This window comes from Pan troglodytes, chromosome 13 (assembly GCF_028858775.2).
Source record: "Pan troglodytes isolate AG18354 chromosome 13, NHGRI_mPanTro3-v2.0_pri, whole genome shotgun sequence".
Classification (NCBI taxonomy): Eukaryota; Metazoa; Chordata; class Mammalia; order Primates; family Hominidae; genus Pan; species Pan troglodytes.
This window is the reverse complement of record NC_072411.2, coordinates 80493863-80507889: the sequence shown is the minus strand read 5'-3', so window position 1 is coordinate 80507889 and position 14027 is coordinate 80493863. Positions and strand designations below refer to the sequence as shown.

The following is a 14027-nucleotide window of genomic DNA, read 5'->3' as shown; positions in this document are numbered from 1 at the left end:
TTTCTGGTGATTATAGGGAAGTTTGAGTCAAACACCCCATTAAGGGTTTTAGAAAGAGTGATTATATGGGAATGATGGTTAGAGAGGACTCCAATTTTAAATGCCCAGCTGTATTTTCAAGTTTGATTTCTTGAAATCAGTTTACTTAAGTATTGTTTTTTGTTATAGCCGGACACAAAATGAAGGCCACCCCAAATGGTTTGTTCTTGGTGTTGGGCAAGTCATAAAAGGCCTAGACATTGCTATGACAGATATGTGCCCTGGAGAAAAGCGAAAAGTAGTTATACCCCCTTCATTTGCATACGGAAAGGAAGGCTATGGTAAGATGTTTAATTTTAATTTCTTGTTTTAGTTATATTTAAAAAATGATTAATAGATTTCTGGGTATATAGGTCTGAAAGAATTGAAAGCACAGTCTCAAAGAAATATTTGTACAGCCATGCTCATAGCAGCCATGTACAATAGACAAGAGATGGAAGCAAGCCACATGTCCATACATAGAGAAATGGCTAAACAAAATGAATACATGCATATATGGAAGCCAGGCACAGTGGCTCATGCCTGTAATCCCAACACTTTGGGAGGCCAAGGTGGTAGGATCACTTGAGGCCAGGACCAGCCTGAGCAACAGCAAGACCCTGCTCTACAAAAAAAAAAAAAATGAAATGGAATATTATTCAGCCTTAAAAAGGAAGAAAATTCTGAGACATGCACCAACATGTATCAGCCTTGAGGACATTATGCTAAATGAAATAAACCAGTCACAAAAAGACAAATACGGTATAATTCCATTTATGTGAGGTACCTGGAGTAGTCAAATTAAGAGACAAAGTAGAAGGGTGATTGCCAGAGGCTGAAGTGAGAGGGAAAAGGGGAATTGTTGACCAATGGGTATAGAGTTTCAGTTTTGCCAGATGAAGAGTTCTGGAGATTGGTTGCATGGTAGTGTAAGCATACTTTACTGAACAACACACTTGAAAACTGTTATGATGGTAAATTTTATGTTATGTGTATTTTACCACAATTAAAAACAAAAAAGTGAAATAAAAAATGATAGATGAAATAAAGAGAACAGTAAAGCCCAATGACCTTAAACTCTTATCTAGTTCAGTCCAGTCCCCTCTTTTTGCTTATAAGGATAATATGACATTGTTTGAATATAGATCTCTGGCCAGAGTTCTTTCTTCTACATTGTGGCAACACTCATGATGATTATATATATTCTATAAGCTCTACCTTAAGCATTTTTATTTGTCTTCAGCATATGTTATTATTACATAAATATTTATAACACAGATCTTTGGTAAGCAGTACCAAAGTTAAATTCATAAAACTCAGAAACTGGAACATGTGGGTTTAGAGTAAAAGGACAGGACGGGCACATTGTAAAAGGAACAGCTGAGATATAATAGGCTGTCAGTCATTATTACCCCAATACAGGACAAGCCTTCAAATGTGCAAGAAATGATCTTATTCTTTCAATATCTTGTCATTTTAAAAACCCTAGAGCAAAAAGATCTCAAAACCTAGGTAAAGCAAATAAGCGGGAAAAATGTTTGTAACATGTATGAAGACTTGCTAACCAATAATGAAAATGACATATCCCTAGAAATGGGCCAAATTCATAAATAAGCACCCACTAACAAAAAACTACAAATGGCCTTTAAGTCTATGAGAATACTTAATTTTATTCATAATTAAAGAGAAATTAAAAATGAGACATCATATTTCACTCATCAGATTAGCAAAGACAAAACAACTTGGCAAAAGCATGGAAAAACCAGCATTATTGCTGGGAATGGAAATCATTCAACTTCTCTATCAATTGTTATCAAAAGTGAAAATGCAGGCCCGGGTGTGGTGGCTCATGCCTGTAATTCCAGCACTTTGGGAGGCTGAGGTGGGCAGATCACTTCAGGTCAGGAGTTTGAGACCAGTCTGGCCAATATGGTGAAACCCCGTCTCCACTAAAAATACAAAAATTAGCTGGGTGTGGTAGAGTGTGCCTGTAATCCCAGCTACTTGGGAGGCTGAGGCAGGAGAATCGCTCGAACCTGGGAGGCAGAGGTTGCAGTGAGCCGAGATTGTGCCACTGCACTCCAGCCTGGGCAACAGAGCGAGACTCCATCTCAAAAAAAAAAGTGAAAATGCACGTGCCTTCTTATCCAATAGTTCCATTTCCAGGAATGTGCACAAAGGTATATGTAAAAGAACATTCACTGCAGGCATTTTTGGGTGGGAGGGTGGCAAAAGGTTGGAAACCACCTGCCTATCCATCAATAGGAAATTAGTTAAATAAATTATAGTATATCTATACAATGAATTACTGTGTAACCAGTAAAAAGAATGAAGTAGAGCTATACTTATTAATATGTTAAAAATAAAGTGGAGGCCAGGCATGGTGGCTTCATGCCTATAATCCCAGCACTTTGAGAGGCTAAGGTGGGAGGATCACTTGAGCCCAGGAGTCTGAAAGCAGCCTGGGCAATGTAGGGAGACTCAATCTCTACAGAAAATTAAAAAGTTAGCCAGGCGTGGCAGTATCCGCCTGTGGTCCCAACTACTCAGGGGGCTGAGATGGGAGGATCCCTTGAGCCTGGGAGGTCGAGGCTGCGGTGAGCTGTGATTGTGCCACTGCACTCCAATCTGGGCAACACAGCAAGACCCTGGCTCAAAAAAAAAAGTGGACAAGACTATATTCCACTTTTGGGATATATATTGAGCATCAGTGCCAGGCTTTGTTCTAGGCACTGGGCATAAAGCAGTGACCAAAGTAGACACTACTCCCAATCCTCTATGAGCTTTCGTTTCAGAGGAGGAGTTTCACATACGCATGTATCTACGCAGAATACATCTGGAAGAATATGCAGTCATCTGATGACATTAAGTGTTCCTGGGAAGGAGGCCTCAGGGTCAAGGATGAGATTTCTTTTCACTCTAACATTTTGTACCATTTGAAAGTTTTATAGGGCATGTATTAATTTTTCCAAAATTAAAATTTTAAATTACAAAAATTGCATGTAGCAGAACAGAGAAGAAAATTTTTAAAGCAGGCAGGAGGATGGGCAGCCTGATAGGCTGTACCTTGCATCCTTAGTTAGGTTCTTGCTCCGTGTTGCTGCTTGAAGGCTATACAGAAAGAATCTTTGCCTCCTTACCCTATTTAGAGCCACTGCTGACTCCACCGGTTTGAAATAGTAAAGATTAATTTTCCACAATGAGATATTGGCATTGCTCCCAAATATTTCATGGAAGTGGCATGCCTTCTTTGAGGCAGTTGTCTTAGTCATTAAGAGTTCTTTCCAGCAAAATCGGGGCATCAGTGCCCCACACTGGATTGGCGGGTGGTGGGGGGGTGTCAGTGCTTTGAGTCAGACCCAGTCAGGCTTAAAACTCCTAAAGAGACAATTTCCAGATAACTTCAGCTTTATTTTTAATGCTTTTTGCCAATAATTTGATCCCATCAGAACAGCTCCCATGGTACCATAATTCATATACCCTGTTTTTATTTGTATAGGAACCTAGGAGAAAGAGAAGGAAAATTGAAAATAAATTAAGTCAAATGCAATACTTGTGCTAAAAATGTTGTCAAAAGTTGAGGCCACTTCTAGGCAAAATGTTGGAGGCAGAGTTTGCCTTTCAGTCTCTTTCTCATTTTCAAAGTTTTCCTTTCTGTCTTGCGTTGTGTCTTCAGATGCCTCCACATTCTGCCTACCACTAGTGCACCCACTCTCCTATCTGCCTAGAGCACACACATCTGTCATCATCAGGTGCTCATCCAGGGTTCACCGCCATCAGGCAAAGGACCACTTAGCTTATCTTTTTCATAAACTAATTTATGCTTAGATATGAATGACTACCCAGGCTGCCTAAGCTCTTAATAAATCAGAAACTTGCTGCAGAGATATAGAAGTTTGACGTGAAACAAGTTCATATTCAATTGGAGGTATCTCTAACAAACATTAAAGTGATTAATCTCACTACTCACAGAGTAAGGAAACTGAGGCCCAAAAAAAGTGTTAATTGGACCATAGTTAATACTGACCTTGCCTGCGTTACATTAGGCATTGTAATCCAATACCTTGGATTACATTATTTTAAAAGTTGCAGTGTAGACCTTAAGTAACTGTTTAACAAACAACCTCTTGATTAAATAAGCATTTAAAAGTAAGTTGTTATTAAGACGTAACATTAGCTATAACTTTATTTTAGGTAGTACTTGAAGAAGTCTTTCTTCTGCAAAATATCCTTGTCTCATGTCACAGAACAACCCTGCATGTCTTGAAATGCATGTGACTTGTTAGCGCTTAAATAACAATACATGCGGTATGTATATATTCTTTACCTTAATTCCTACTTCTTTGATCTGCTTCTCTAACTATAAGTAATTCCGTAGCAAATGCATATTTTCCTCGTTTTTATACTTTAGTTTTTTTTAAAAAAAAGAAAAAACAAGAAAAAGAGGTAATTGGCAATATATCCTTTTTTTTTTTTTTTTGTTTGTTTGTTTTGAGATGAAGTCTTACTCTGTCACCCAGATTGGAGCGCAGTGGTGTGATTGATCTTGGCTCACTGCAGCTTCCGCCTCCCGGGTTCAAGCTATTCTCCTGCCTCAGCCTCCGAGGAGCTGGGATTACAGGCACACGCCACCATGCCTGGCTAATTTTTGTATTTTTAGTAGAGATGGGGTTTCGCCATGTTGGCCAGGCTGGTCTCGAACTCCTGGCCAGCCAGGCTGATCTCGCACTCCTGGCCAGGCACAGTGGTATAAGCCAAATAAGAATTGCTTGAACCTGGGAGGCAGAGGTTACAGTGAGCCGAGATCGTGCCATTGCACTCTAACCTGGGTGACAGAGGAAGATTCTTGTCTAAAAAAAAAAAGTGGTATAAGCCACTACGCCTGGCCAATATTTTCTATGTTTATAGCAAAATTGTTCAAAAACTGCATATGTACCTACAATATTTTTTCTTAAGAAATTCAAGTTTTGGGCTGGGCACAGTGGCGTATAGCTGTAATCCTAGCACTTTGGGAGGCCGAGGTGGGTGGATCACCTGAGGCTAGGAGTTCAAGACCAGCTTGGCCAACATAGTGAAACCCCGTATCTACTAAAAATACAAAAAATAGCTGGGTGTGGTGGCTTGTGCCTGTAATCCCAGCTACTTGGGAGGCTGAAACACAAGAATCACTTGAACTCGGGAGGTGGAGGTTGCAGTGAGCCAAGATCGCGACACTGCACTACAGCCTGGGCAACAGAACAGATTCTGTCTCAAAAAAAAAAGAAAAGAAAAGAAAAGAAGGCCGGGCGCGGTGGCTCACGCCTGTAATCCCAGCACTTTGGGAGGCCGAGGCGGGCGGATCACGAGGTCAGGAGATCGAGACCATCCTGGCTAACACGGTGAAACCCCGTCTCTACTAAAAATACAAAAAATTAGCCGGGCGTGGTAGCGGGCGCCTGTAGTCCCAGCTACTCGGGAGGCTGAGGCAGGAGAATGGCGTGAACCCGGGAGGCGGAGCTTGCAGTGAGCCGAGATCGCGCCACTGCACTCCAGCCTGGGCGACAGAGCGAGACTCCGTCTCAAAAAAAAAAAAAAAAAAAAAAGAAAAGAAATTTGAATTTGTGTTTTGAGTTTGCCTTGAATTATTGTCAGGAGTAATTGTTTTTCTGTCATAAGGAGATAACTGGAAAAAATAGGAATGGGTTTTATAAAACAATCATTGACTCAATCTCTAGCTCTTCTACTCTAAAGTCAGGTAATATGTGGTGCATTAGGTTAGGACTTTTATGTTAGTCATATGATGCATGGGTAGATCTTTCTATGTTTTCTCTTTGAAAACTGCTAATCTGCTACTCCTTTTGGCTATAACTCACAAACTCTTTTCTCTTCAGACTATATAAAGACTTTAGCTAGAATGCTTCACTTTTTTATTAAAGAAATTGCTGTTTCCTTCCAAGGACAAACATTTTAAAAATAAATGATATGGGTCATTCATTCGGCAAATATTGGACTGCCTGTAGTAGATTAGGCACTGTGTAGGACACTGGCAATATACTGATGACACAAGCTACCCGCTGCCCCTTAGCAAGTCATTTTTGCAGGTCACTTTTATGATATATTTATCTGAAATAGCCCATCACTTATTAAAATCACCTGTGACATCATGGCCTGGCACGATGACTCACGCCTGTAATCCCAGCACTTTGGGAGGCCAAGGTGGGTGGATCCTTTGAGGTCAGGAGTTTGAGACCAGCCTGGCCAACATGGTGAAACCCCCATCTCTATTAATAAAGTATAAAAAATTAGCCAGGATTGGTGGCAGGCACCTGTAATCCCAGCTGCTCGGGAGGCTGAGGCAGGAGAATTGCTTGAACCTGGGAGGCAGAGGTTACAGTGAGCTGAGATCGTGCCATTGCACTCCAGCCTGGGTGACAGAGGAAGATTCTTGTCTAAAAAAAAAAAAAAAAAAATCTGTGACATCAGCTAATAGGTTAACTTAATTAAAGAGAGCAATTCTGGTCAGGCACAGTGGCTCACATCTGTAATCCTAGCACTTAGGGAGGCCAAGGCAAGCGGATCACCTGAGGTCAGGAGTTCAAGACTAGCCTGGCCAACATAGTGAAACCCCATCTCTACTAATAATGCAATGCCTGGTGTGCACCTGTAATCCCAGATACTCAGGAGGCTGAGGTAGGAGAATGGCTTGAACCCAAGAGGCAGAGGCTGCAGTAAGCGGAGATTGCACCACTGCACTCCAGCCTGGGAAACAGAGTGAGACGCCGTCTCAAAAAAAATAAATAAAAATAAAAAGAGGTATTCAACTTATTGCTTAAAAATGTATACAATTTCTTTGTAAAATTGTTACTGAATTTTTATTTTAATTCTTTTTTTTTTTAATAGAGACAGGGTCTCACTATGTTGCCCAGTTTGGTCTCAAACTCCTGGGCTCAAGTGATCCTCCTGTCTCGGTCTCCCAGAGTGCTAGAATTACACGTGTGAGCCACTGTGCCCAGCCTGTTACTGGATTTTTCTATCATTGCACTTATTTTTTAATGTCTATAAAAAATTTGAAAGACAAATATATTAATACTTATGTTTTATTTATGCTTCCAAATAACTACACAAAATCACTTTCTAAAAGATTACTCATCTATGCTTTGCAATTTTTCTGCCCATGCATTTCTTCTCTGTGCCACCTCTCTTCTGTATTGATGATAGGAGAGTACAGTTGTCTCTCAGTACCTGTTAGAGATTGGTTCCAAGACCTTCTCATGGATTCCAAAATCCACAGAAGCTCAAGCCCCTGATACAAAACAGCATCACATTTGCACATAACCTCTGGACATCTTCCGGTGTACTTTAAATTATCTCTAGATTACTTATAATATCTAATACAATGTAAATGTTATGTAAAAGATTGTTATATTGTATTGGTTAGGGAATAATGACAAGACAAAAGTCTGTACATGTTTATTACAGACACAACTATCCTTTTTTTGTATGAATATTTTCAAGCCGAGACTGGTTGAATCCACAGATGCAGAACCCACAGATATGGAGGGTCATATCCATGTATTAATAAAAAGTTTATGATTTTTACTTAAATTAATCAAGAAATAGTGGTCCCATAGGTCCTTTGAATTGACTTGGTTTGGAAACATATGGAAAAAATATTCCTAAAAAAGTATTTATAAAAAAAAGAGAAAAAAAAACAAAAAAGAAAACTATTGAAAAGCCGAAAAAAGTTATAAAAGATGAGAAAAAATTAAAAATTGTGAGTATTCAGATAGCAATTCTTATCAACATGAAATAATATAATATGGTTATGGCAGTTCATGAATAGATATTTGAACTATATCTTTACATAAGTTAAACTGTTAAAATTTATACCCTTAGCAGAAGGCAAGATTCCACCGGATGCTACATTGATTTTTGAGATTGAACTTTATGCTGTGACCAAAGGACCACGGAGCATTGAGACATTTAAACAAATAGACACGGACAATGACAGGCAGCTCTCTAAAGCCGAGGTAATTCAAACCAATTTCATGTGTATAGTCTAATTTTTTTATCACAGTTTAAATACATCTGTGTTACAACTATTACTTTTTAGGTCTAGCTAGCATGGGCTCTGATCACTGCTTTTATAGAGCTGGTCACTAAAAAATAATCTAAGCGCTTAGAAAAAGCTCTAAGCTTTTTCAGTATAAACCTTGTGAGTCATCCTGTTCAATTGCCTTTCTCCCTGCAAGAGAGTCATTAAAATCCCGAATTATTTGTCTCTACAGTGCTCTTCCAGTTTCTAGATTACACTAGCATATCTCTTTTTCAGACAGCACTGTAAGAATTTGCAACAGGGCAAATAATTCACGCCTCATAGGATGATGAAAAGAGCTAGCAAGGGTCTGAATTGCGTGGGCTAGAAAGTTAGTAAACAGGAGCCAGAAGTTCAGCCAGCTAGCTTCTGTATCTCAGCCTTGTAATAAAGATCTTGTAATAATAATGATAATTGGGCTGGGCATGTGGCTCATGCCTATAATCTCAACACTTTGAGAGGCCGAGGTGGGAGGATTGCTTGAGCCCAGGAGTTCAAGACCAGCCTGGGCAACACAGGGAGACCCCTGTCTCTACAAAAGATTTAATAAATTAGCCAGGCATGGTGGTGCATACCTGTGGTCCCAGCTACTCAGGAGGCTGAGAGGTAGGAGGATCGCTTGAGCACAGGAGGTTGGGGCTGCAGTGAGCTGTGATCGTGCCACTGCACTCCAGCCTGGAAGATAGACTGAGACCTTGTCTCCAAAAAAAAAAAAAAGATAATAATAGATAACATTTATTTTATACTTTTAGTACCAGGTACTATTTATAAGCACATAAGTATGTGAACTTATGTAATCTTCATGATAGTTTATGGGGCAGACACTATTGTCATCATCTTCGCTTTTAGATGGGGAAAATAATAATCAGGTTAATCAGCCAAAAATCACACAGTAGTAAGGGGCAAAACCTGGGCAATCTGGCTTCATGACTGTTCTTACATTTTAATTTTTTAAATTTTTCTTAGAGACAGGGTCTTTCTCTGTTGCCCATGACAGGGTGCAGTGAAGTGATCATAGCTCACTGCACCCTTAAACCCCTGGGCTCAAGCGATCCCCGCAGCATGCCACCATACCCAGCTAATTTTTTTTTTTTTTTTTTAGAGATGGAGTCTCACTACATTGCCCAGGCTAGTCTTGAACTCCTGGCCTCAAGTGATTCTCCTTCTTCAGTCTCCCAAAGTGCTGGGATTACAGGTGTGAACCACCATGCCCGGCCCACTACTATATTTTTAACTTTGGGCCTAGACTGCTTCTTTCAGAGAAAATCATGAATGTTTCAAGTCTAATACTATTTATTGAATTCTAATGTCTTACTTAGTCCCACTGACGATACTCTTGCTTAAAATTAGTAAACCAGCTGTCTCCCCTCTTAACTAGTTAGGAGACATTTAAAAATGTGTAACTCTACCACATAAGTAAGTAGTAAAAGCCAACTAGGTTGATTTCAAGTAATAAAAATAAGTCTTTTTCTCTGTTTCTTTTTCATCTCCCTCTCCAATCCTTTCCCCACCCAGTTCAACTTCTTACACCAGGATATTAGTAATGACTTTCCCTTCAAGCATCTTGGTTGGCCAACAGTGGAAGAAGGAGAAGGGAACATGTCCTGTTCTTAAGAAGAAGGGCAGTTACCGGGGTGGCAAATGGTTCCCAAAGTGTACTTCTCTATTGACTCCTTATCACTTCTCTATTGACTCCTTATCACCCTTTTTTAGAGTGAATAGCAGCTGCAGATGAATTCGCATAGTACCCAAGAGCTCAGCCTATGCACACAGACCACTCATTATCACAGGCACACCAAGAGCCACGTTCTGCAGTATGAATACTCCTCAGTAAGACATTAGATGATCTTAAGTTCTTTTCTGGAAAATAAAAATAGAGAAAATCCAAAATAGTAATCTACTTATCTACAATTTCCCCAGATGTCTATGTGATATCAGCTGCTTTATTGCCAGATGGATGAGAGTGATTTTCACTAACTTGAATAACAATAGCTGTCTTTTATTGATGGCCATAATCATTATTCTAATCCTCATATCAATCCTACAATATAGATACTTACTTATCTCCTTTTACAGATGACAAAACTGAGGTTCAGAGAGGTTAATTTGCAGAAGACCACACAGCAAATCCAAGGCAAAGCCTGAAGTAGAAACACAAACTAAAAAAACAAAAACAAAAACAAACAAACAAAAAACTTTATTCATTGTCAGAAAGATTAAGTAAACTATTTCATCAGTGTACAGGAAGGAACATTTAAAAAAGAAAAAGAAAAACTTTCTTTAATATTAATAAAGACGGGAAGGATGGGGGAAATACAGTATTTTATTAAATTAAAAAGTGGAAATAGTGTGGAACCCATTACTAGCAAAATTAAGGTCATGTTCTTACCCACTGTCTTTTTGTACCTCTGTACTGTAGTGTACTGGAAAAGGAGTCAAGTTTAAGCATCAGCAATATTGGTTATGTAAAAATAATTTGACTTACTTAGAAACTGAGAAATATTTGAAGGTATTAAAAATTGTTTACCCCTACATAGGATTGCTAAGCTTTGGCTGGAAGAAAAAAATGTGTCTCCCTCATGTAGGACCAAAGTCCCATTTGAGAACAGTTGATGTATCCTTCATTAAGGTCCACTGATTGCTCTAAAATAAAGTCAACTTGCAATGGGTTGACCCTGGGATATGTATTGCTAAAAACCTCTCAAACTCTAGCTTTCAAAAATACTCTTGCCTCTATAATGCCAGCCTTACTGAACATTACCTCCAGATGATTGTGCATTGCTTTCTTTAGTTATTATAAGGATTAGTGCTTTCCAAAGGAAATACAATTGTTACACATATAATTTTAAAATTTTTATAGTCACATCTTAAAAAGTAAAAAGATACAGGTGAAATTAATTTTAATGTTATATCTTCACTCAATATATCTATAATATTGCCATTTCAATATGAGATCGATGTAAAATTATCAATGAGATAACTTTTTGAAGTCTTCAAAATCTGTTATATATTTTATATTTATAGTAACATATCTCATTTTGATCTAGCCATGTTTCAAGTGCTCATTAGTCACATGTGGCTAGTGGCTACTATATTGGACAATACTTTTAATGTGTGTTTGCATATAGAAATTTTATATAATTAGTGAATACTTCAGGATTCTTTATTTGACATTATTAAAGAGATTATTATAGTTATGTAGATTTGGAGGAGAGCTATAGAAGCATAGAAAAACTTAAAATACTAAATTTTATTTCAAACCCCATGGTTATGTTTTATTGATTATACAACATATTCATTAGTTTTAGAGATTATAGAAATGCCAATTGGGTTTCTTTCACTAATGGCAGTCATGCGTGATTTTCCTTTGATAATAGGAACAGCATGGATTATTAGAAAGCATTTAGTTTCAACAAAATTCAGTTTAAATATTAATCTTCGAGTATGTACCACTAACCATCTATCATCTTAGGGAAAACTAATTTGAAGACCTGTTTCTCTCCAAAACATTGCTTCAAAGAATAAGAAAAATAAAACCTCCAATAGCTTTTCATACTGTTGTATCATTTACACAATCTTGCACATGAGTTTCATTATTATAACTATTCCTCAAAGTTACTGGAAATTCACTGTGATAACTTTTAATTAAAGGAATGTTATTTTGGCCTTCCAGATAAACCTCTACTTGCAAAGGGAATTTGAAAAAGATGAGAAGCCACGTGACAAGTCATATCAGGATGCAGTTTTAGAAGATATTTTTAAGAAGAATGACCATGATGGTGATGGCTTCATTTCTCCCAAAGAATACAATGTATACCAACACGATGAACTATAGCATATTTGTATTTCTACTTTTTTTTTTAGCTATTTACTGTACTTTATGTATAAAACAAAGTCACTTTTCTCCAAGTTGTATTTTCTATTTTTCCCCTATGAGAAGATATTTTGATCTCCCCAATACATTGATTTTGGTATAATAAATGTGAGGCTGTTTCGCAAACTTAACTTGTAGGAATGGTATGATTGTGTTTCCTACTGCTTTATTCTGTAAACAAGAATTGTAGCACCATGAAACAGACCTCTGGGTCCCAGTGGGCATTTTTTCCCCTTTCAGGATGTAGGAGGACATGTATAGTATGTCAAAAACTGCAAGCTTTTCCCAACTTTAACCTTACCAGCATGTTAATATCCAGTTTTTTTATAGTTTAAAAGTTAAAGTGCCTCATATTTTGAAAATATCCAGTAAGGACCCAGGAATTAGCATTTCATTTGTTTATACATTTTATAACATTATGAAGACGATATAAAAATCCTAGAACTGAAGAGTCTTCCTTTGGTATATGTGCAGGAAGATAGTTGTATATCTCTGTTCCACAAAGAACGCAACACAGTCTCTAAACTTTTTGGTGTAAGCTTCTAGCCTTGAATATTTTCCAGTGGGGAATGTTTAAAGATATTTGACCAAACCAAAGACTTTTTGCCTCTTATAGCAAGCATAAAGACTGTACTGCCTGGCTTTTGTATTCCTTCAGACATTATTGTAAATGTGCAACTCCTCTTCCCTCTTGTAAACCTTTATAAGATGTTTGCCACCCCAAGCTTTTGTCTTGATAGTTTTAAATTGATGCCATGAAATTTCTTAGTTTTCGTTCCCTTTCTCTAGTTATCTCTTTCCTTATGTCACCTCATTTCCCATCATTCTTGTCACTAATGATGAATGATCATTACAAATTGGTATGCTGTCAAATTTTGATAAATGTGCCAAAGGAGGATATACAGTGCCATGGCAATTTTGTGTCATGGTCAAGTTATGATATCGTATGACTTGAGAATAGTATGTAAGAGATGCTGTAGAAGATCACGTTGGTACCAAAGAAAGGGCACATGTCTATTGGAACATAGATTTTGCATACTGCATGGTATGGTCAGGCTTTGTGTCCACACCCAAATCTCATTTTGAAATTATAATCCCCATAATTTCCATAATCCCCACATGTCAATGGAGAGACCAGGTGGAGGTAACTGAATCATGGGGGTGGTTTTCCCCGTGCTGTTCTCATGCAATCTGATGGTTTTATAAGTGTTTGGTAGTTCCTCTTGCATTCATTCTCCCACCTGCCACCTTGTGAAGAAAGTCCTTGCTTCCCCGCCTTCCACCATGATTGTAAGCTTCCTGAGGCCTCCCCAGCCATGGGGAACCATGAGTCAATTTAACCTCTTTCCTTTACAAATTACCCAGTCTGGGGCAGTTCTTTATAGCAGTGTGAAAATGGACTACTACACTGCATATATAGGAAAGTATGGTCAGACAGTAAATAGCTCTGTTCAAAATAATTGAGTTCCAAACAAGTAAAGTTTTTTCTACCTTCTGAAACTTGCTCTTTCCAAACCATTGTTCATCCTTTAACTTCTTTACACTATGAAAAATTCTATTTAAAAATAGAGGGCTTTCAGATGAGTACATACAAAAACAAACAAAAGTATACATAGGGGTAACACAACCATGAGATTAGTAAATAATACATATGGCTAGCACATAATTTGACACCTTATAAAACAAGAATCTTTACTATCTTTTCCTTCCTCCCAATATTTCTTCATTTCTATGCTCAATTTTCTAATACTTTTTCACATGCTTAATCATTTACTCTTTCATCGCCTTCCCTCAAAAAAACCTGCTCCGTTGAAGTAAACTAAGTAACTCAATATTCTTTATTTTGGTTTGGAACCTGTCTCAATTTTCTGTATCCATATTAAGAAGTCACCCTATAATCTAAACTTTGTAATTCTAATTTTTTTGTCCCATTATCATACAAAGTGCTTTTAAACTTGTTTTTAAAAAATGACAGATAATGCCACATGAATAGGAAGATGATTCATTCTAAAACTTGTATTTACATAATTAAAAATAAATTTATAATCATTCTACATACAA

At 37.8% G+C, this 14027-nt stretch overlaps 1 protein-coding gene across 5 annotated transcripts in view; it reads left to right on the top strand.

Annotated features, from left to right (window-relative positions):
* FKBP7 (FKBP prolyl isomerase 7) overlaps nt 1–14027 on the top strand; it is a 16857-nt gene extending 2830 nt beyond the window's left edge. The window contains exons 2-5 of one of the 5 annotated variants that reach the window (XR_010150159.1): nt 169–320; nt 4213–4326; nt 7894–8027; nt 11766–14027. Coding sequence is in view for 3 of the 5 variants with exons in the window: in XM_515942.9 (XP_515942.5) it covers nt 169–320; nt 7894–8027; nt 11766–11927 (448 nt within the window). In the remaining 2 variants the exon portion in view is untranslated. The remainder of the gene's footprint in view (nt 1–168; nt 321–4212; nt 4327–7893; nt 8028–11765) is intronic. The other 4 variants (XR_010150160.1, XM_009443819.5, XM_515942.9 and 1 more) reach the window with 4 other exon arrangements.